This window comes from Electrona antarctica (genome assembly GCF_951216825.1).
Source record: "Electrona antarctica genome assembly, chromosome: 23".
In the NCBI taxonomy this organism is placed as follows: domain Eukaryota; kingdom Metazoa; phylum Chordata; class Actinopteri; order Myctophiformes; family Myctophidae; genus Electrona; species Electrona antarctica.
Window position 1 is genome coordinate 3,853,542 of NC_136804.1, and position 24,164 is coordinate 3,877,705.

Genomic DNA, 24,164 nt, shown 5'->3' on the forward strand with positions numbered 1-24,164 from the left:
AATGATGCCCTTGCCTTCCAGCACTGTAATGTTGTGGGGCGGTTTGGTCCATTTTTCTATCACTGTGGGCCCTATAGAGCGTACCAAAATCTCCTTGAGGGGGCGTCAACATATGTGTCACGTGGTAGCGGTCGCCATACTTCTGGGATTGTCTGGTTTGTTTACACAGTGAGCGTTCTTTTTTTAAACACCAGAGGGAGTTCAACAAACAACGTGCAACCATTCTGTGTGCGCAGTGTGTTGTGGTGCATGCTTACTGCTTGCAACCCTCTAGCTGCTGCTGGCTGGCCCTTGTGGTCAAAGGGGAGCATCCCTCTGTGTCAAATTGAGTTGATATACAAGCTGACAACACCTTGCAACACAACGTGTTATGGCCAATGTCCCCCCAGAGTATCGATGCTGGGGTTCATGTGGTTAGGCTCACAAAAAACTAAGCCTAAACCTTATCTAATAGTAACCAAATGCAATGCATGTTGCAAACTGCATTGGAGGGGGGGGAAATATCAAGGCACACCTACTGTAAAGTGGGATTTGAACCCACCATGACCTTGTGATCGAGGGCTCATGCTACTGAAAAGAAGTCCCACCCACATTTAGAGGTATTTAAGCTCTATCAAATTAGACAGTTCACTTATACTTGATCAGTTCAAGTTAAGATCAAGATGTTCTATGAATCTAGAAACACACGTTTGCTATCAAATGAAATCAAGCATAGATGCAGAACATTGTTACGTACTAGTCAGACACAGCAGACATAAATCATGCAAGGAAATGCCTCCTCAAAATTGAGTGGCTTCCTATAATGGCCGAAACTGAGCAATACCTTGTTAACTGCTTGGCCCTCCTTTTGGAGAGGCCAGCCATTTGTAAGCCCCTCACAAAAAAAGAAATTACACCTGCGCGATCGTACATCATCATGACGTAACATGTTGATTTGCTCAGACACATATGACGTAAAATCTCCATTCATTGTCACAGGGAATCTAATGTTTGTGTAAGACGAAAATCTACACTAATAGCTGAATATAGGAGGGGCTAGCGTCCCTAAAAAAACCAACAAAAACAAAGCCTATTCTGCTGTATGGAGCAGAAACTTGGGAGAACTGTCTGTCAACCCCATGAAGAAAATCCAGACTTTCAACAAATGCCTTAGAAGAATCCTCCGAATCCGCTGGCCTAACAGTGACCTGGAACTGCATGTGGCAGCGATCAAGTCAACACCCTGTGGAGGAGGAAATTATCCAAAGACGCTGGCGATGGATTGGCCACACACTTCGCAAGCATACGAAGATACACCCTGTTCTGGAACCCACAAGGGAGGAGATCTGGCCACACATGGGGACAGCTGCAGAAAATGGCCCAGGGCGGGGAATGCCTGGAGAGATCTTGTTCATGGCCTATGCCCAAAGTTGGGTGATAGGCGTACAGTAAGTCAGTCACACTCACAACCAAAAACTGTGCATATACCCTAGACTGCCAAAGAACGGAAATGTGCATCTGTAGCCTAGCTGTGAGATGGTCTGCACTACAGTAGCTGTTGATATTTCAGCACTTTGGTTAGAAAGGCTTCCTCCAAACTGTAGTCTAAAAGTACAGCTGACCTCTAGAATGAACACCTCCCTATGGTTTTCATTTACAACAAAGACATCAGGGGTGTTAGCTGAGATGGTAGAGAACACAGAATCATCATTGCACTGGTTAAACAACACAGTCAAATGCTTATACAGCATGATGGAGGACCTGAATATGGAAGGGATATCTATTGATATGAAATCCAGTTTTCTGTCATTCCTACTAGTCAGGGGATATTAATACAATCTGGGAATACATTTCTTACCAAGAATTTTCTTCACCAATGTGTTTGTAAAGGTGTCTACTAACATATCCAACATTGGTTTATATTCAACCACCCTAGGGGAATGTTTGACAGCTGCTGAAAGTTGTTCTAAATTTCATTATGCTTTAAGTAGCATGTGACGTGTCAAACAAGGGTGTTTAAATGATTCTGAATCCATTCCAAGCATTCCTTTTGCACGAAAAACACTCCTTGGGCTAAAAATAGCCATAGCCGTCATCACAAATGTGATGAAGTCAGCACATTTGGGCATATTTGGGCAAGTGGCTATGGCCAAACTAGGGGTCAAACTAGACGGTTCTCATGATTCTGAATCCATTCCAAGCATTAGTTTTGCACGAAAAACACTCCTTGGGCTTAAAAAGGCCATAGCAGTCATCACACATGTGATGAGGTCAGCACATTTGGGCACATTAGGGCACATTTGGGCAAGTTCTATGGCTGAATTTAGCCTAAACGAGTGTTTTTCGTGCAAAACGAATGCTTGGAACGGGTTCAGAATCATGAAAACCCCATAGTTTGACCCCTAGTTTGCCCATAGACCTCCCCGTTTTTAGCCTAAGGAGTGTTTTTCGTGCAAAACTAATACTTGGAATGGATTCAGAATGATGAAAAACCCCTAGTTTGACATGTCACATGCATATTGAAATTTAGAACATTTTGCCTTATAGTGGTTGTATGGTACCCCAACTTTCAGCAGCTGTCAAAAATTCCCCTAGGGTGGTTTAATATAAACCAATGTGGGATATGTTAGTAGACACCTTTACAAACACATTGGTGAAGAAAATTCTTGGTAAGACATTTATTCCCAGATATACATGGGAATACTGATAATATTCCCTGACTATACTATGTAGAGGCCATTGGAAAATAGCATTTCTACAAGCTCACAATGCGTTGCATTGGAAGTCAATGCGATGCAGCAGTCAATGAGTTTTTTAAAAACCCATTCAGGACGGGAACCCCTTTTTGCGTATTAAGCATTACTAGAGCAGGGCCCATGGGGCCTCTAACAGCGGTGCCCGTGAGGCACTGGCCTACATGGAATGACACAAGTTGGAAATGAATGCCCCACAGGGGTATAATGTCTGTGTCCCTTTTATGCCCATAGATGGAGTCCTTTGTCGAAATATGGAGTCTATGCAGACGTCAGAATGATGTCAGAACAGGCCAGCTCCAAATATGGACACTGTTCAGTCAAATGCAACAAAGTGAAAACACCTACCAGAGTGGAAATCTTTGAGAACGCTGTTCCCTCCCATCTTCATGTAAACAGGAAAAACGGTGAATCCGCAAAACTTGTGACATCATGGCTCACGTGGGCTCACAACGCATGTTACATTGCTACAGCGCTATATGATATAAGGAGTTCCTACAATGAGCAAGCCTCCCTTCAAAGCGCCACTCATCAGTGATGGTGAATGTAAAACCATGGTGTAAATAAAAAGCGTTGTGATAGGTGGCAGCAGCGTTTATGTAGCCTAATGTTTGTAAAAATCACACCCGTGTGAAGTGAGTGCTGCAACTCCGTGTGTGTGTGTGTGTGTGTGTCGGGGAGGGGGGGGGGTAGTTCCAGACCCAGGCAGACCTTACCGGCCCGATTCCGGCAAGCCACCCCGTGTCCGAAACGGTTGAGAAATGACAGTTACCGTGTGGGGGTCCCTCTACTGTACTGTACTGTCACTGTACTGACCCACAGGAACGCACCCAGGGTGCCGGCCCGATTCCGGCGAGCCGCCCCGTGTCCGAAACGTTTGAGAAATTACAGTTAACGTGTGGGGGTCCCTTTACTGTACTGTACTGGCACACCCAAAATCATGCAGTTAATATGTGCGTGTGTGTTACGTTAGGGCAGGTGGTGAAAAACAGCCATGCTGTTTTCGTGCTCATACCCAGCCAGGCACCCAGGCCCCCACCCAGCCACCCACCCACACACATAGCTCCGTAAGGGAGTGGTTGTACCACTCAAAAATATAACCATCCCATGGCGTGCGCTGCCTCCATGACTCTGTGCTGCCTGTCAGCCTGTGTGTTACTCGATGCTTAGTAGAAAGCAGGCAGAGACGGCCACAACTTCGTTGTAGTCTGGAAGTGTCATTCAAAACCCTGAATCCCGAGGGGGGAGTGTGCGTTCACGTGTAAAGGGTCAATAACAAATGAGAATGCAACGGGACTTTGCCGTTTTATCTGGAGACCGTTGCCGTCTGAAAGAGGCCTAAGAAGGCAATTGTAGGTTAAAGTAGGCTACATTATATTTTGTTGCCGATACTTTTACAAGTACATTTTCAATAAGGTACTTCTACTTGTGTAACTGAGTATATCTACAATACAGTATTGATACTATTACACAAGTAAAAAAAAAAAAAAAAACGTTGCCCCACTGATAGCTTGACATAACATTTCCCAATGTGTTGTTCACCACAAAGGACTATGAAGACAACATCAATCAAAACATCCCCAAAGAGTAGTCTACAATACTTTGATTTTTTATTACAAAAACAGGATTTGTTTTCTTCAAGAATGAAGTCCATCTACCCGGAACAAACAAAAAGGAGGAATAAGAAGGTGTAAAGTCTTCTTTTACAAAGTAAAACTAAAAAATTCCAATAACACATATTTGGTGGACCCCTGTAGTAACTCTGAGGGTAACAGGACAAGTCACCCCTTTTCTGTTTTCCTTCCGGAAGTTTCCCCAGTGAGGGGTGGGAGAGGCTGGACGGCAGCTGGACTTTGAATATCTCTAACTATGAACTCCATAATGGGTCATGGCCAACAAAAAACAGCATTTATTTTAGAATGAATCTACCCAAAAATAAAAAATAAATAAAAAAAACTTGAGAGAAAGACTGAATAAGGTGTAAAGTGTTATTTTTCTATTTCTATTAATTAAACAGTTACTTAATATATGTATCTTTTTTTAATTTGCTTGCGTGTGTGCGCATGCACGCGTGGTATGTAATACGAGTGAAAAAAAAAGAAAAATTGTCTGGGAGAAGAAAGGATGGGTTAAATCTGCCACGCTTGACAGGTGTGTGTGTGTGTGTGTGTGTGTGTGTGTGTGTGTGTGTGTGTGTGTGTGTGTGTGTGTGTGTGTGTGTGTGTGTGTGTGTGTGTGAGTGAGTGAGTGAGTGTGAGACATTTATTTCTGTCGTCTCTTCTTGGTGGATGAGGGTCTGGCGGGTGGAGGAATCTTCCTCTTCTTGCGTCCCTCCTCGGGTTCCTTGTGACTCTCTCTGTTCGCTGCAGGCAGACGAGAGGGTTACAACGGGTTAACAACCATTTCGTCCATTCATCGCATGACAAAAACACATGCGTGCATGCATGTGTGGCGGGGTCTAAGCTTGTACCAGATGTAAGATCCCCCCCTCCAAAAGGCCAGCAATTTAACCGTTACTTTCATTAAACTGGTCTGCTACTTGTCCCTCTACAGTCTACACCAAACCTCGTAGCCGAAAATATCTAATCCAGACAGACATGATGCCAGACTTTGGGTATTGGCATGAGAACAACCAAAGCAGAAGCACATTTTTGGGGGGCCGAGGGGACTCGCATGCCTTTTTTGGGGCATGTACTACAAGTAAGACGCGCGAACACGGGAAGCGAACGCAGCTCGTAAATTGCAATAACAACAATTAGAATAAATGACGTACTTTAGAGTTTTTTTAAGTGTTTTTTTTAAGATTTTTTAAGTTAAAGGACAACTTAGTTTTTTTTCAACCAAGGTTCATGTTTTAGGTTGTTATTAGAGAAACTAAAAGATGAGTGTTATTTTTTTTTCATTTGCTGCTTTCTTTCGTTTTAGGGATTTTAGCTGTTTTTGACAGGGGGGCGGTGGCATTCGAGCATGGGGCTAAATATGTATTTTTTTACAACATTTTATAGCGATTTATTTTTTAATTATTTACTATAGTCCTAATAAACCCCAGGAAATTTCATCTGGCCACAAAACATCACGAGATCTACTGAATGTGTCAACTGACATTGAGCCTATGACACACAGTGTGTCTTCCCCCCAGTAGGCTACCTTCACATTCAGTAGATCCTGTGATTTATTTGTGGCCAGATGTAATTTCCTGGGGTCTAGTAGGACTATAGTAAATAATAAAATAAATCTCCATAATATTTTGTAAAAAAATACATATTTAGCACCATGCTCGAATGCCCCCGCCCCCCCTGTAAAAAACAGCTAAAATCCCTAAAACGAAAGAAAGCAGCAAATGAAAAAAGATTAACACTCATCTTTTACTTTCTCTAATAACAACCTAAAACATGAACCTTAGTTGAAAAAAAACAAAAGTTGTCCTTTAAGTTTTTTTAAGTGTGTGTGTATGTGTGCATGCGTGTTTTTTTTTTTTAAAGTTAAGTTTTTTTTAAGTTAAGTTTTGTGTGTGTGTGTGTGTGTGTGTGTGTGTGTGTGTGTGTGTGTGTGTGTGTTTGTGTGTGATACAGTTTCGCCCTCTGGTGGCGGGCGGGTGGTGTTACAGCGTGACACACTGACACACACACACACACACACACACACACACACACATGTTCTGCTAGGTCTCATAGTTAGTGCTCACTGCGTTCGCAACAATACTAGAGGGAGCGAGAACAACAATCTGGTACCACCCACTTACAAAACAAACATGGGTAAATTCTCCTTCTACAGCACTGCCACCCATGTGTGGAATGCCCTGACCCCTTCCCTCAAAAAATGCAAATCACTGGCATCCTTTAAAACAAGCCTGAAAATCCACCTTTCAGCCAAAGGGAGAGGAAATGATCGCTCCTCCCTTAGTCAAGCGACTACCCCCCCACGTCTTTATAAGCCCTTTTCCCCCCAACCTGTACATGTCTTTTTTTTGGTGATGGTTTGAATTCTGTTATTCTTCATGTCATGATTATGAATGTTGTTTGACTATACTCTGTACTGTTTACATTTCTACCAAATAAAGGTTTTCTTCTTTTACTACCTTTGGCCCCAATCTAGAAAGAACTGGACTGCCATGTTGTACAAATTAAGTAAAATTGGGTTTAAGTTGTGAAAGAAAGAAAGAAAGAAAGAAAGACGAATATTAAATGTCTAAAGTTCTAAATCAACAATTAATTTGACAATATTCATAAGAGTCCTGTGTGTGTGTATGTGTGTGTGTGTGTGTGTGTGTGTCCTTTTTCACATGTCTATTTACCTCTGACGAGCCAACGTACACAAACTACACATTTCAGCCAGATGGGCCTTCCTCAGCGTTGTGAACATGTGAAAACGGACATTCAATGAATGCTGGCATTCCTTCTTTTAATTGAGTATCATTGAGCCTTGCACCTACAATAATTCACCCTAAATTGGAGTGTTGCAGGTTTTCTGCTTCGGCAGTCAGCACAGAAGTGTGTGTCATGCAGGTGAAATGAGAGAGTTCCTTACTGAGGTTTTCCCTGTGTTTTTTGCCTCTATTGTGTTCCTCTTCTCCACCGAACGGGACCATGACATCACACACCTGTAGGAGTGAAACCATTCATACATTCATTAATCAAACCAATATCAACAATATGCTGCTATGGCGTCTCTGACAGTGCATTTGAGTTAGCGTTTGCAAACTCTTAAAGCTGCATGTAACTTCATAACTTTCCTCTTCTACCCTGGATTTTAACCCGGTTTCCTGTGCAAAGTTCTTTAGCAACGCTTGCTCAGGGGATACATATAATCTCTGACATGGGGTCAAAATGTGTGTCAGATCCTGTGTCTGGGTGAGACATGACCTTTGACACGATCCAAATGTCTCAATAGAAGAGCAGGGAGACAAAATACAACATAATGAAACATTTTCTATACATTGACTGCAATATAAATGTTTTAGACCCAGAAGTCCCAACCCATTGCTCAGGGGGATGCAGGGGGGGAAGATATTTCAAGTACCCTTGGGTTGGAAGAGTGAAAATGTTATACAGCAAATTGTTGTTATCCAGGTGAATTATGTTTGTAGGATAATACTGTTAAGACACAGTAAAGTATGGACGAGACGGGACATAGTCATTTGAATACTATTCCATTTATTGTAAAGGCTGAATAAAATGTGAGAACGCAACAGGACTTTGCCGTTTTCTCTGGATCCGTTGCCATGTAAAAGTGGCCTTAGTCAACTAAATCTACAGTTGATTTAGTGGACTAGAATGTATGCAACATCTGATTTATACTTAGTTAGCTGCGTGGCCAATCTACAAGTGGATACAATGGACATGTTACTTTAGTCGACAAAATCAACAGTGATTGAGATGATACTAGAGACAGGGCCAGTGGTGTAACATCATGGGGATAGGCGCTGTTTAGACCGGCTGTTCAAGGTGGGTGGGCCCACTGGGCTGTGTGAGGTCAGGTGGAGAGGTGATTCTGGTGGAATAAAAGACGTGATGTCCACTATCCAGCATTGCTTTGTTTTCATTCTGCATGCATAGCGTGCCAGGTGGCTCGACAAAAAAAAAAAAAGGTAAAAACACTGAAATACACTGGCGGATTCTCTCACCCATTTGTTGGGTCAAATAAAAATAATGTTCTTGTTACTGCCTGACTGTCACTCTGGGATGGGGTAGGCGGCCATGCCCAAAACGGCCCAAATTTTACACACGCGCATGTGTAGGGGGGCCCTTCCAGCTTCAGCGCCCAGGGGCCCTCAGAGGTGTTAATCTGGCCCTGCAGCCAAGGAGCGGTGAGCTCCTTGGCTGCAATGGCAATCAGCACTGGAATGGCAATCAGCACTGGAATGGCAATCAGCACTGGAATGGCAATCAGCACTGCTGGTGCCATTCCATTTAAAGCTGTGGTGGCGTTATGCACTAGACAACCTTCAGCCACTAGATGAACACCTCTGTTGCATGAGGTTTCTTGCTTGACTCACATCTGTTCTGTAAGGCAGCAATGCAGTTTGTAACGCTGCAATATGGTAGCGTTAAGTGTTCATTTTGATAGCTAATTCTGATTTAGTCTTTTGCATAATACACGCTTTAGTTTTAGTCCTATTTTACTCATCTGAAATAGTCTAGTCTTAATCAACAACATATGAAAATCTTAAGTCTTTTAGTCTTAGTGTTAGTCAACAAAACTGGTGGCAGCTGCCTCCAAGCAGGCCCGCGGGAAGTACTTAACACTCGCAGGGGCTGAGCGTCTAGTAGGGGGTGCGCGCGCATAGCGCGCGCCGCAAAAATGCGCGTGCACGCGCATCATGCACGCGCATTTTCGCGCATTTTCACGCGTAAACGTGGCCTTTACTTTCCCTCTCCACACGCAAGTTATATGAACGAACTGACACAGGCAATTAACCAGGATAAGGTGCCAATACTGTGATACAGCATATTTATTAGGCCTGGCCTAATTTTTGTATTCTTTTTTTTCTTCTTCCCCTCCTGTTCGAGGGGGGGCTGTGCCTGGGGGGAGGGGGTGCTACAGCCCCCCCAGCACCCCTACTTCCCTCAGCCATGCCTCCAAGCGTTCAAATGGAAGCACATGGATAATGGCAGCCATCAGCTTACAACGTAAACAAAAACAATAACTTCGGACCCGACAAAAATATTAAAATTATTGCACAATGCTAATCTTTGTGTGTGATTTTTTTTATATATACAGTTGTGTTTATATTATTCATGTACATACAAATGTTATGACTCCGACCTTTAAATGAACCCTGTGATGATGTATATGTGTACATACCTGGCATATGTTCACCTTCTTGTTCTTCTTGTATCGCAGACTGGAAGTCTTGGTCCTTCTCTCTATGTCCGCTGCAGGCAGACGAGAGGGTTACAAAGGGTTAACTCATTCACTGCCAGATGAAATACATAAATGATCATCCCACTGCCAGCTTTTTTTCATATTTCCTTTACCTTTTAAGTAGTCAAAAAACAACGTCTACTGAAAATGACAAAACAAACTATGCACACCTCAATGTTCATGTTCATAGGAGCTCCTAAAAGAAAGGCGAAGGCCAAGGAGGTCAAGTCTCATGTTGATTCTGATTCTTTTTCTGAAGGTAAGACTGGATGTAGGCGTCTCATTTATTTTGAACTGAGATACAAGGCCCTATCTTGTGCAGAGCTTAATGCTATTAGGCTTTTTTTCTTAATTTCCCTTTAAATAATATTCAACAAAGTCTCACCTGTATGCTCTGAGGCAGAGATGCCTGAAGAAGTTATTTGACCGAAACGTTGCCTATAAATAAAGTTCGTATTGCAAGTGCAGACGGTGTCTTTGTGCACTTTGTGTGCATTTTTCGGACTCCTTTAAATAATATAAAATCAATCTGCATTATGACTTGTGAGCTTGTAGATTGTCTATTTGATTTGATTGTCTTTTTTCTAAATGCTAATATAAAAAATGATCTCAGCAAGGAGAACAAACAGCTGTGATCATCGTTGCAGGCAAAGTATGTGTGCGGTGCTAGCGGTTTTTGTCATGCGGTTATGGAGGAAATTGTTAAAGGTAGGGTAACATTTTTTTTTAAAAGGCTAAATCACTATATTCTGATAGCAATTATTGCTATAGAGCCATTTATCAGTTCCAATTTTGTCTGCTTTGTGTCATCACTTACAATTCCACTTGTTTAATCTCTATCCTGACTGTGTTCTCTATCCTGAATGGATAAAATTGGTATCCGTACCTGAAAATGTGTATTTACCTGTGGTCCTGCGTGCGCGTGCCGTGTTACAGTAAGGCACTGCCAGCCGCTCCGTGGCCTCAGAGATGAACCTCTGGCAGCCCTGGTATTCTTTCACCTCATCCAGAGACTTGATCACATGACGGAGGTAGGAGGGACTGATAAGAGGCAGCCGGATGTGCTCTAAGACCTTAAAGAACACATTAGATCACACTAATTATTAAGTACAACCTGCTATTGGGTGAACAACATTATTAGAAGCAGCATACATAGTACAGTAGTATAGACAGCAGGCACTATTCTAGGAGCGTTGCATTTAGAAGTCCACAGACATACAGTATCCATAGGTAACAGGTCAGGTCGCCCCAATTCCATCTCGCCCCAGATTTTTTCCGCCGACCTCACGCCGACAGCTTGGTGCGGCGGTTCTTGTATTCTTTATTTTGTTTTACTGAGAATAAGGTTAGAAATAAGTTTAGGGTTAGGCATAGTTTTACTGGGGTTAAGTTTAGGAATAGGGTTAGGTTTAGGCATCGTTTTACTGAGGTTGAGGTTAGGAATAAGGTTAGGTTTAACCGTTTAAGCATAATTTACTTAATTACTTTAGAAATACCAGGCTGCGCCGTTCCGCCGGCTGTACGCCCGGAGCGAGTTGGTAAAGGGGCGAGCAGTCTCGTATTCGTATCCATATACTGTATAGTCTGTGAGCCAGGCCCCCAAATGTGGGGTCGTCAGTATCAACTGGGAGGAATAATTATCAGAATGATTTTTGGGAAGGTATACACCCCTAGTACTAGGACAAATGTGATAGCCTTGCATCTGTGATAGCTTTCTGTGTGTTATATACATCTTATATACACCCCTCCGCCTAGCATCACACCTGCTTCTGTTTCTGAAAGCCGCCATTAGTCACTCCCCCCGTCTAAAAGTCTATTTCTCTACAGATGCGTTAATATTGTAACCTCGACACAGCATAACATCAGAAACTATCCCAGACGTCTGTGTTTTGTGCGTCTGGGAGAAGAACAAATGTAAGCAACTTGATGAACATTCATTGTTTGTTTATTCATGATGATTTATATGTGTGAAAACTGTCATTAACATGTCACAAGAACTGGAATTCATAATAAGAATTAATAAGAATGTAAAATGACGATAAGATGGCAATATGTGTGGGCATGGTTGCGCAGTCTGTAACGCTGTCGCCTCATAGCTAGAAGGTCTGGTTTGATTCCCGCTGGAGACGCTGTGGGCACTGGGGTTGTGTTCTCTCCTCCACGTCATCAGCGCCCATACCATAGGTGGGGTTGGCAAAAGGGCCTTTCTGTGTGGAGTTTACATGTTCTCCCCGTGTCCCCTAGGATAGTAGGTACTAGGTCAGTCGACTAGTAAATCCACTAGTCGACCTTGTTGGTACTAGTTGACTAGTTGATAATAAAAATAAATAAAAAAGGGTTTTTTATTGATTGCTTGTCTGTCTATCACAAACAATAACTAAGAGCATTATCTCATTACCTGTCACAAATGTCCCACAGCGTGTCGCAAAATCTATTGTGTTAATTCAGCTATCTATTCCACTTTCAGCAGTGCTGTGCTGGCTGTAGTGCAGCCTACAAACTGCTTAAGCAAGTCTCCACTCACCACCAACAGTGCAAGCCGTGAGTGCGAGCAGTATGAAATTACATTTGTCTGTCCACCGTTTCTTTGGTTCGGGGGACCAAGCCGAACTGAACTTTTGTCGGTTGTTATAGTGTAGAATGCAGCTACCTTAAAGAATGACTGCGCTCTGCTTTCAAAGCTCTGCCCGTGCGTAGGTAACTTCAACCACGCCATGGCAGCCTCTAACACCATGTCCTCCTGACCATTGAGATGGTCACTGGAAAGGATTGCCGTCAGTCTTTCCACAGAGAGAGACAAGAACTCCTCCTATTGGCAGAAACAAAATCAGTGTGTGTGTGTGTGTGTGTGTGTGTGTCAACTTATTGCCCTTGTATTTGGAAGTCTGGGCCATGTCCATAAAGTTGTGCTCAGGGGTCTGCAATTGGGTGGATTGCAAAAGACAAATGCAAAAAAGTTGGCTAAATACTGTTCTGTCTCAGCTATTATGGGCAGTCTGTCTATCTGGAGAAGCCGTTGTTTCATTTATCCCTAGGTGGCTTAAAAAAAAATCCTGTCTCGTAGTGTCAAGTAATAGTATGTCATCAATGTGCCATCTTTTTTTCCTCTGTGTGTTAAGCATGTGCAGTCATATCTGGTTGGACCATATAATGCAACCTACTTCTGATCAGTGTTTGGGTCTATTGTATTGCGCCTCTTGTGCAGATCCAAATAAAATAATTAAAATGTGTGTGCGTGCGTGCGTGCGTGTAAAAAAAATGATGACTGATGGAATGATATTTTACCCAGGTTTGTGACTGCTGTGGTGCTAACAGGTTGAGTTATTAAAAGGAAGGAGGACGAGTCAACAACAGTCAACAGACAAAGAATCACTGACCTGCCGGTAGATGTCACTGAAGTGCTCCAAGATGTAATCCATGCTGTGCTGCTCCAGCACTGCAGAGGAGTGGGTCTCAGCAAGGCAGTGAATCCCAACACAGTTATGTATGTCTATGTGACGCTTCAAGTAGTCACCGCAGGCCTCTCGAACAGCTGTGACATCCAAAAAGTTTGATGCTGCCAGCAGGGCCTATAGACCAAAGAAACAACACATTTTTGTCTGCATTTTTGCCATACACCGGTGCTTAACAAAGAATAATAAATGTTAAGACAGTACCTGCACATTTGCTTTGGAGATGGAGACCTTCGAGATGTAGGCATAGTTCACAAGCAGGCCTAGCATCTTAGGTTTCACGCCACTGATGGTCACTTTGTGCTGTGTGGACTCCATCATCCCAGATGTAAACATAGCCTGTGCAGGTTGGAAAGGTGAATGGTTGGATTATTAGACCTTTATGTACATTGTGTTATATTGGATATAGCATGATGTCCAGTTCACATGAAAGCAAGGCAGGATTGATTGTCATTCCCCTATAACAACACCAGATAAAAAATTGTCATTCCCATATCAATAAATGTGTGTATTTACCTCAAAATAAGTGCTCAAGGAGGCCAGTACGCTACGATGGCAGGGGAACCACTGTCCCTCACAGCACAGAATAACATCACACAAGGCTCCTTTGAGCCACTGCCTGCATAGGCCCAGTAAGACCTTTTTGGGATGGTTGGGATCAACAAACATCTCACTCATTCCATCCATGTGTCCCTTTGCTAGACCAGCCTATATGACATGGGGGGAAGGGGGGGGGGGGGGGCATGTCACTCTATACTCTGAGAAATGACAGTGTGCTACAACCACCTTATGGGACCATATTAAAAAGTAGGATTTCATCTTAACAACAAACAGTTTAAGTCTAAGATGTATTCTCAAACTCTACATCTAGATTACAGACAAATTATCAGACAAAGTAAACAACTGTTGACATGTGATTAATATTTCCGATATGCTAAAGTGGCTTGAAAACCGTATTTCTATTACGGGTGTCAGTAACGGATAGTTTTCTAGCTATCCGGATAGCTGCTGACAACCCTACGGTAATTTCTATACATATTTGTGTACAAGTGAGTAAGATATATACGATAGTAGGATAGAGCAGTAGGATAGTAGGATTTCCCTTAAAAAGTGATATTTTACTTCATTTTATCATCTACCCAGGCTTATGTGAATACACCAGACAGTTGCTCGATTCCGTATTTACATATGTGATATACAAACCCATTTTAACTTAAAACTCCATTTTAACCAACTTATGACAGCTCAGCTTCGATTAAAATATCCTATTTTGTATTTATTTTTAAAGAGATGGATGTCAGTGGCTGAATATCTGGACAGAGTCTATGAGTGGGTAGCGCTGTGCCATAGGTCGATACTTCTGTTGATGGCGTCAAATGACACCCAGTTTTGTACTGTTTTTTTATTATTACTTAAAGCAGCACTATGGAGTTTGGGGTGTCAGTGGCCACTTTGGACACAAATAGCATGACATTGAGAGCCCAACGTCTTTGACATCAATACCCAAGAGTCTCTGCAAGCATGTCCGACTGGCAGTTCCGCCTTGGCATAATGCCAGGAAGAAAGTAATTGACTCCCCTACGCAACATAGTAATACAGTGCAGCCCCTAGCAGGGACCCCACCCGAGTCTATACATTCATGGAAGAATGATTGTTATTACTTAACCCATTTAGACTATATATATATATTCTACAAAATGGTTCCTGACAAACCTATGTTTCTCTGTCAGTGATGCTTAAACTATGTCATGTCAAGGACCCCTAGGAATTATATGAAATTGGCTGCCGACCCCCATCTGAAGATTCCAGGGACCCCCCCCCCCCCCCAGGAGCAAAGATTTTAGTTAAAAACGTTAGCTCTGAAAGAATACATATTCAATGATTTGCGCCACATTTTCAAGATCTTTCCAAAATAGCAGTTCTACAAGCTCGTAGCCGCGCTAAAGTATAACATAATGCATCAAACACCAAAAAGGGGTTCCCGTCCTGAATGCGTTAAACATGTAACTTTATAATGTATTATGTAACTGACATAATATGCTATAATATAGCATATTATGGCATGTAACTATACTATACTATATCTATGTAAAAACATGACTTGTAGCACTTTTTCAATGTGATGCAATTGTCTGTCAATGAATATGAATGGCAATACAAGTTAACTACTAGCCATGTTTATAAAAATCGTCTAAATATTAATTCAGTCGTGGTACCTTCTCCACGTGACGCTCCATGTAGTCAAGACAGGCCTCTTGAACACCCGTGACATCCAACAAGGTGGATGCTGCCAGCAGGGCCTAGACCAAAGAAAACATTACGTGTAAGCAGTACAGATGCAGGACAAAAACACAGACAATGAATATGGTTTATGATGATATGATTTATGGATGTACTCAAGAAAGATGCAGGAGCGCAAAGCACCAACGAGCTGGCCGGATGTATGGAGAACCGAGATGACTGGAAGCGACGATGGAAGGCTCGTCTGAGGACGACCTAGAGAGATCATACATTACCTGCACATTTTTCAAGGAGATGGACACTGTCGAGGTGTAGGCGTAGTTCAACAATGTGTCCAACTCAGGTTCCATATCACAGATTTGGAGCTTTTCCTGTGTGCACTCCATCGGGACAGATCTAAACATAGCCTGTGCAGGTTGAAAAGCTAAAGTTAGTTCGGTTAAGGTGGAAGCCAAGTCAGAAATGAAGGTCATTCCCTGAACAACAGCAGATGTTGTACATTTACCTCAAAGTAGGTGCTAAATGAGACTAGTAAGGCTTGATGGCAGGGGAACTCCTGTCCCCCACAGCTCAAAATCACATCACACAAGGAACAGTTGAGTCGTAGCCTGTTGAGGCCCTCTAAGACCTTGGCTGGATGGCAGGGATCCAACATCTCTAGGCTATTGATGTATACTGGTGCAAAAGAGAACAACATGTCTTGTCAATCTAGATTACATTTAAAATGAAGATGTATAATAATGATGTAATATGATGTAATATTTGTATTATCGATATGGCCATGTGGATTGACAACTGTATTTGTATGCACGTGTGTATGGAACATTTAAAGCTGCCAAAATGCAAAAAGAAATGGCAAATACGAAAAGTAAATTGAAACAAGACAAATGTCTTTTCATTTTCAGGTCATTAACGCATTTCTTGAGACAAAAATAAATCTAAAATGCAATAGCATATCTAATTGTGTCATTCTATGACACAATTAGAATTATAAATAAAAGATGATTTGATTTTCAATTTTCAAAAAATGCCCTGCTAATTAGTGGACAATATTAAAAAAAAATCATATGAAATAAGATAAATGCTTTTTAACCTTCAGATAATGAACGCATTTAAGAGAATATATAATGCAATAGCATTTACATTTCATCTCCAGGTGTGCTCATTCTATGAAGAAAAAGCAAATAACATTGCATTCTCATTTTCAAATTGGCGTGTGTACGATTTGAAAATGAAAGTGCAATATGATTTGCTTTTGCTTTTTCATTCGGTCATAGAATGAGCACACTTGGAGATGAAGCAAAAGCAAAGCACATCGCATTTTCATTATCCACTAATTAGCAGGGCATTTTTTGAAAATCAAATGATCTTTTATTTATAATTTCAATTGTGTCATAGAATGAGCAGAATGAGCAGAATGAACGCTATTGCATTTTAGATTTATTTGTCGTCACAAGAAATGCGTTAATGACCTGAAAATGAAAAAACATTTCTCTTATTTCAATTTACTTTTTGTATTTGCCATTTCATTTGAATTTTGTGTGCCCTTGATAATGCATTTTATTAATGTGGACTCAAATAAAGAAATTGAAATATGCGCATGCGCATGCGCAAGCAAGGACACAGCATGCAAAAGTTGGTGGCAGCATTACAACATCTTCTAAAGCTAAACTGACTTTTTATTCACATCGAACTGCAGACACTTAGATGATGCAAGCAACGCTTGCAAAGCTCGTTCTAACCAAGGTTTACAAGCAACCAGAGCAAGTGAGTCTAGCCCTGAAATAGACACACCTGGTGTCCAAGACTGCCCCCAAAGTATGCTATTCATTGATATTGTCTTAGTACAACAGTGCCCTCTTCTGGTTGAGCTAAGAGGTTCAGAGGTGGGTGGCTGGCCATTGTTACATGAGGGAAGAGAGTTTCCATGAATGGATTACATTAAAACACATCTCTAGTGATAACTCCTACTACGCATACAATTACATTTCTCTTGAGTAAAAGTACAAATGTATTGGCATCACAACTACTTACTGTACCAAATTAAAACATGCTCAAATTTGTAAGAATTGGTTAAACAAAAATAGCCAATCTACAAATCACAACGACGGATTGTACGTTTGTAGATCGAGCCAATATCCTGTCAAATAGTGTAAGAACATAATGCATAGTGCAATAGTTAATAGTGTAATATAATAGTGTAATAATGAAGTAGTGTAATAATAGCTATATTCTCAGTGTGTGTTCAGTAACAGAAGTCTCCTTGTCTCTGGGGCTCTTTATTAAACAAAAACAAAAACACATTTTCAGGTTGGAATGTCGGGATACAAAACCAATCAGGAGAGAGAACTCACACAGGATGCATATTAAACAAGTGGATTTGGAAGTGATGACACAAAGCAATAAGCAGACACATCTGGAACTGAAACACTGTAAGCTGATAAATGGGTACTCTCTCCTGTGTATGTATATTATGTTTAGTAAAGAGCTGGGGAGACATGAAGACCTCTGTTACTGAACAAACACACTATAACAATGATTACTATAACAATATACTATACTTTAACCTTTTAACAAAATACTTGTTTTCATCATCTATCAATGAGTCTATTTGGTTCCATTTGTTAAAAAAATAAATATTGAACCAAGTATTAAAAAGTGCTTCTGACAAAAATAAATATCCTAACAATAATAACTCCATTGGACCCTCAAACTGTATGCTAAAGAACTTCCCACCCACTCGCCTCTCATGCAAGAATCTGACAATATAAAAAGTCAAAAATACCCAACTTTGATGAGGCAGTATTGCTTAATTTTGCATTTGCATATTTAAATTTGTTTTCCCCTGAAAAATTTATATTTTTAATTTCCTGAAAAAATGAACATTTTGGAGTTAGCTGGTTAATGCAACAGCAGAGACACCTTACATTAAATACAGCAATGTTGGTATAGTAACCTTGATTATTCTACTGATTATAAACCAACGTGAATGTAACTATGTAATTATTCTAAATATTTAGATATTGCAATTGCACTCATAATAACCCCCAAATTCATATGTAGTTTCCAACTGACCCCGACCCCAACTGAAAAGATGTGCCAAACACTTGTCAACATGTTTCAACTTTCAACATCATTTGAAAATAATTGATAATGATCTACAAGCATGCATCACATCTGGACATGGGTTGTGAATGAAGATTGCTCCCTCCTTCACATAATAAAACAGAAATTCAACAAGCATAATGCATTAAGCCATAAGCATCTATAAATAGATGATTATGGCTTAATGCATTAAGCTTGTTCAACTTCTTTTACAGACGTACAGAGACTTAAATGCACCAAGTCTCGGTATGTGTGTGCGTAAATGGTAAATGGTGCATTTATATAGCGCCTTTATCCAAGGCGCTTTACATAGATTGTGCATTACATTCACCCATTCACACACACATTCATACACCGATTGCAGCGGAAGCCATGCAAGGTACCAACCAGCACATCGGGAGCAATTTGGGGTTCAGTGTCTTGCCCAAGGACACTTCGACATGTAGACAGGAGGAGCCGGGATTCGAACCGCCGACCCATGGATCATTGGACGACCTGCTCTACCTCCTGAGCCACAGCCGCCGCTGTAATCCGTGTGTAATCCATGTAACTCGGGAACTGACTTCAAATTCGACACGCGCGTTCCACAACCCCACAGGGAATGCAGTGTCCGGTGTCGAGTCAGACAGACCCACGGTTGTCCAGAACTGCCACAAAAGGCCTCTGCCCGGGCTCTGGACAGGGCCTTCCCTGTTCATATTTCCTCCATACTCCATATTTGGGTATGCCTGACAAAAAACTCCATATATAGGAATAAAGGGACACAGAGAGACACAATGCAGAAATGCAATCATTCCAAGTAGGCCAGTGCCCAACGGGCACCGCCACCTCTCTAGTACAGACACATACAGAAATATCCATATATGGGCATAACAGCCTAGGGACACAGACAGATGGGTGAAATGGGTACTCTGCTTTTCCGGTTGTCCAGAACCAGCACAAAAGCCTCATTTGGCATGCTTGACAAAAAACTCCATATACAGGTATAACAGGGACACATACTGTACATAATAACTGGGTGGGGCATGCAAACTAGCACAAGCGCCCAGGTTCAAATGCACACATATTTGGACAGAGGAAACCACCCCAGGGTCAAGACAGGGCAACATGAAGCAATGCCAAGGAGAATGAGATGATTTGGCTGCTGTCCCACTCCCTTCCATGACAATGGAGGGATGAGACGGACCACTGCAGCAAACCTTGCAAAGGAACTGGAGCCTCAGTGAGCACAGAGAAATGTAATGGGGTCCTGGGACCCACGGGTGGTCTTTTAGATGGGTCCCAGGGACAGTCCTACTTCAACAACGTTAGAGTAGGCCTACAGTGAGTACAGCATTGCATCCCAGGACTCCCGGAGGGTGACATGATTGTGTCCAATCTCAATTTAGTGAGTCTAAGGGTGCAGGATGCAGGCTATTGTTTTACATTAACAACTTGAACCCTATAGCATCCCTATTCTGCATTGCAGTGAACATTAGCTGGAAGAAAAAAAAAGATAGACGCTCACGACGTGTCGCAGTGCTGCTGGTTGTGAGCTTGTAGATCAGCTATTATCTATGAAAACAAGTTTTATACAATAGCAGTGGGGGTCCCTGCTTCATCTTTAGCCAGAAAAGCGTTGAAGACCCCATGTAAAATATGCTGCCACGATTACATTCCTCATCCTATCGTCTGTCAACAAGTGATGTCAGAAATGGAGTCATTGAAGCAGTCCTAACCCTATACATTGGAAAATGACAGATCTACAAGCTCACAACGATGTGGGCGTGTTCAATTAATCACCAAATACATTAATTTGGGGGTTGTTGATATGAAAAGGTTTTAGAACCAATGAGAGTACAGCAGCTGTCTAAACAGGTCATCTAAAAACACATGTAAGCCTACATTTGATAGGCCTGCTATTAGATACCACCAGGTAAACAATCCACTGTAAGTTCACAGTTAGCAGATCAGCATAGCCTAAGAGTGTGTGCAAATTCATCTGAAATGTGTAACCCATGCATGTGAGACCAGAGCCAACACTTGGCAGGCAATGTATGAACACCAACTAATAATTAAACCTGTATTTAGGAGGGGCTAGTACCCCTCAAAAACAGGAAATCATGTGAGGTAAAAAAGAGAAAAGAAACATACAGTAAGGGGGAAGGGGGAATCCAGATTGTACAGGGCCAGTTGCGAATTGCAGCAGGTCTACAATGTAATGAAGGATCACACACAATGTTATACAATTTTCCGCCAACTAATACTTAGACTAGCTCATGGTCCATATAGCTTTGATTACGTTTCCATTAAAAGTCCTTGAGGCTAAGACCGTAGGCTTAGCCAGCCATACATAGTACAAAACAACGATGACGTCTGTAAACACAGACACTCTAAACAAACGTAATATGGATATCATTTATGTAAACATGATTAAAACAATGTTCATCAACTGAAGTAGCCGCCCTACATCACAACACAGCATTACACAACAGACAACACTAGACTGCACACAACTCTTCGCATGTTGTCAAACGACGAACAGAATAAACAGTGATCCACAACTTTGTGACTTTTGTCAAACAATAACGTAGGAGAACAGCCAGATAAAGAATAAATAATATAAAGATTAACTCACGTCAGTGAAAGAAGTGTGTGTGCTCGCTCGCTGAACTGCAGCAGAAAATACACAGGTGCTATGATAATGAAACGAGTTAAACACAATTGCACGTGTGCATGTTATTAGTAGCCTATAGATGTAGCTGATTCACTCCACCAGTAGATGGAGCCATTGATCTACTGCTCCCAGAAGGGAATGAACACAGAATCGTTTACAAAAATAAAAATCCTTTCCTCTCTCTTTCAGTACATATGTATTTATAAAACATTACAATACAGTACATTTAATTTAAATTTACAAAAATATTAATCAATATTTGTTTATGCAGGGCTACTCAACTTAAGATGGCTCAGGGGCCAATCAGCAAAATTCAAAAAGTCCAATTAAGGGCTGCAAGCTAAAATGTCAATATTATTTTGAAACGTGTACAACTACAAATGTATTTTGTAACAGACTACACGACTAGTCTAAAAATTAAGGAAAGGAATTAAAAAGCCACATTTCAATCTATAAGGCCAATTAATTACTGGGTTAGTAGTACAAACACAGTTTGTACTGCATAGTATAAATGCAAACGTGGTCAGTCTTGCTAACCGTCTGGGACCGATCTATGGCTGTTTATTTGGAATACATGAAATGCATGTAAGATGATATCACAGACATTCTAGCACTATTAACACAATTGCAATTGGGAAGGTGATTATTAGGAAAGCCACACTATAGGAGAGTCACAGAAAAAGTGAAATCAATAGTCACTTGTCCAACGGACAAGTACAATTTTAATCTACTTGTCCGGAAATATACAGTATTACAAGCCTTAAAGGACCACTTCACCACTTTTCAACCTATCTTCATATAATAGGTCCTCACTAATAATCACGATAAAATGGCACGATTTTTTCCTACTCAGTCTGTGTCTCATAGGAGGGCTGTGGTGCATTCAAACATGTTATGGTGATTTCTTTATTAATATTTAATATAGTCCTACTAGACCCCAGCAGGAAATTACATCTTGGCTACAAAAGATCACAGGATCTACTGGTGTGAAGGTATAGGTATGGGGATGCCATACTGTGTGTTGTAGGCTCAATATGTCAGTTTGTCACATCCTACTTCACCCCATTTATGATATATATTCTCTATTATTGTTATTTTTGCAGTCAGTTTGTATTGGTGGTCTGAACTTGTACTTGAACTGTGATGCGTTGAGTCCTTTCCTCTTCCTCTCACCCCTCCTTTCTCTCTTTTAAAAAAAGATTATTATTATTTGTATTATTTTTTTTTCTTCTTCCTTTCTGATGTATAATTATTATTATTATTATTATTATTATTAATTATTTGTTTATTTCTCATCTATATCAGTTATAGACTCTATATTGTTTGATTCTTTTGTATGATGTTCTTTTTTTGGTTTCTCTTTAATAAGGCTCTGTCTGTTTGGCAGCAATAAGAAAATAAATGTTTTTCATGACTGTATGGCACTCTGAATAAAAAGATTATATATAAAAAAAACTTAAAATCACATCGTCACAGCATAGGCTATTTGAAGCCCTTCTGGCCCTGGTATTTGTCCTTTGCATATACCAGGGCACTTCACACTTGTGTGAAGTGAGGGGCGCTCTTTTTTTATAATTTTTATCCCACAATTTTGTAACCCATTTTTCACCCCTGTGTCAATTATCTAATGTGATCCTGGGCTCTACACACCCTCCGCCAACCTAGTCCCCATATATGGGGGACATGGGGAGAGCAACGGACTTGAACTCATGCTTCCTTCATGCCTGAGTGTCCAAGTTGCTCCTTTACACCTGACAGGGGGGAGTTTCCCTGGTTGGACGTAGCGCGTGGAAGGAACACGTTATTCCAACCAGTTCCTTTCCCCTCCATCAGGCGCCTGGGGGAGGCAGTTTAGAGACCAGGATGTTTTTGTGAGGGTACCTACCCTAGGGGACACGGGGAGAACATGCAAACTCCTGAGGGGCGCTCTTATCACATTCCGTGCTCAGCCAATCAAATCATCACTGTGGTACACACACTTTGCTTTGTGTGACACAAAGCTGGGCATAGGAGGGGCTAGCGCCCCCTCAAAACATTTGAACGCCAAAGGCCAAGGGCCTTTCCCCGAAAATTGACTAACACTAAAAAAAAATATATATATATATATACACATAGTAAACAGAGTTAATTCTACCCACCACTGCCTACAGTTAACCTCAACATTGGACATTTTGTGATTGAATTCTCAGTTTGTGTTAGCTGCAAAAGCGGTTCTTAAAGTGGGGCCTGGGGTCCCCCCAGGGGTCTTTGAAGGGATTCCAGGGGGCGCCCAGCTAAATGCTTGATAGTTACAAACTAAATAGACCTGCCTGTCTGCCATCGGGCAGCAACCTTGTACTATATATATTTGAAATATGGAGTTCAAGGTTGCTGTCCGATTCATTTACAAAATATATAGATTCTCATGCGAAAAATACAGATCTACAAGCTTAAATAAAACTAATGTCAAAGTGGTTAAGTGTGACTGTGGGTTTGAACAAGACTAAGAAATATTGAAACTACAATGGATCCAGATCTGTTTTGGACATGACAATATGGCAGGCCCTATAGTCAGTTGTTTGGTCAGACACATGGAAAACAACTACTGTGGCCAGATGTAGCTAATTACATGGGGTCTAGGAGGACTATTGTAAATAATAATAGTAAGTAAAAGTAAGTAAAACAAAAGAAAGCAGCAAATGTAAAAAAAACCTAAAACATGAACCATGGTTGAGAAAAAAAGGCCAAACTACCAAATAATGACAGAGCATGTAATCAAGCATGTAATATAATCTGTAAATTATATGAATATTGTTTTCAAATCATGTCTTGGACTTTAAATGTTTAGATGTACTCAGGTTGAGGCCTCGCATAAGCCCTTTGGGCTTCTTGCCACCTCCTTGCACTTTTTCTTGTTTTTGTATTCTACATTATTTCCTTTTTGTATTGATTATAATGTGCTAAATAAATCAAATGAAGCCTAAGGTCGTGTATAATAAGCAGACATGGCAACACTGCTAGAGACACTGAGAGGTACATATAAAGATTACAGAATGGACCCTCTAGTTTGCACACACACACACACACACACACACACACACACACACACACACACACACACACACACACACACAC

General features: G+C 41.2%; 1 protein-coding gene across 2 annotated transcripts; it reads right to left on the reverse strand.

Moving 5' to 3' along the window:
• Positions 1-4,399: 4,399 nt before the first annotated feature.
• On the reverse strand, positions 4,400-21,077 carry LOC306916485 (kelch-like protein 20). Of its 2 annotated transcripts, XM_079494373.1 has the most exons (12): positions 21,012-21,077; positions 15,795-15,964; positions 15,565-15,696; positions 15,265-15,348; positions 13,565-13,756; positions 13,253-13,387; positions 12,974-13,165; positions 12,247-12,405; positions 10,501-10,669; positions 9,537-9,607; positions 7,260-7,332; positions 4,400-5,095 (listed from the first exon to the last, which is right to left on the reverse strand). In XM_079494373.1, exons 2-12 carry the CDS (start codon positions 15,942-15,944, stop codon positions 4,995-4,997), a joined length of 1,458 nt encoding a protein of 485 aa, XP_079350499.1. In that variant the 5' UTR covers positions 15,945-15,964; positions 21,012-21,077; the 3' UTR covers positions 4,400-4,994. The 2 variants fall into 2 exon arrangements, with proteins under 2 accessions (XP_079350499.1, XP_079350500.1); XM_079494374.1 differs by lacking the exons at positions 15,795-15,964; positions 21,012-21,077 and having other exon boundaries at positions 15,445-15,671.
• Positions 21,078-24,164: the final 3,087 nt, after the last annotated feature.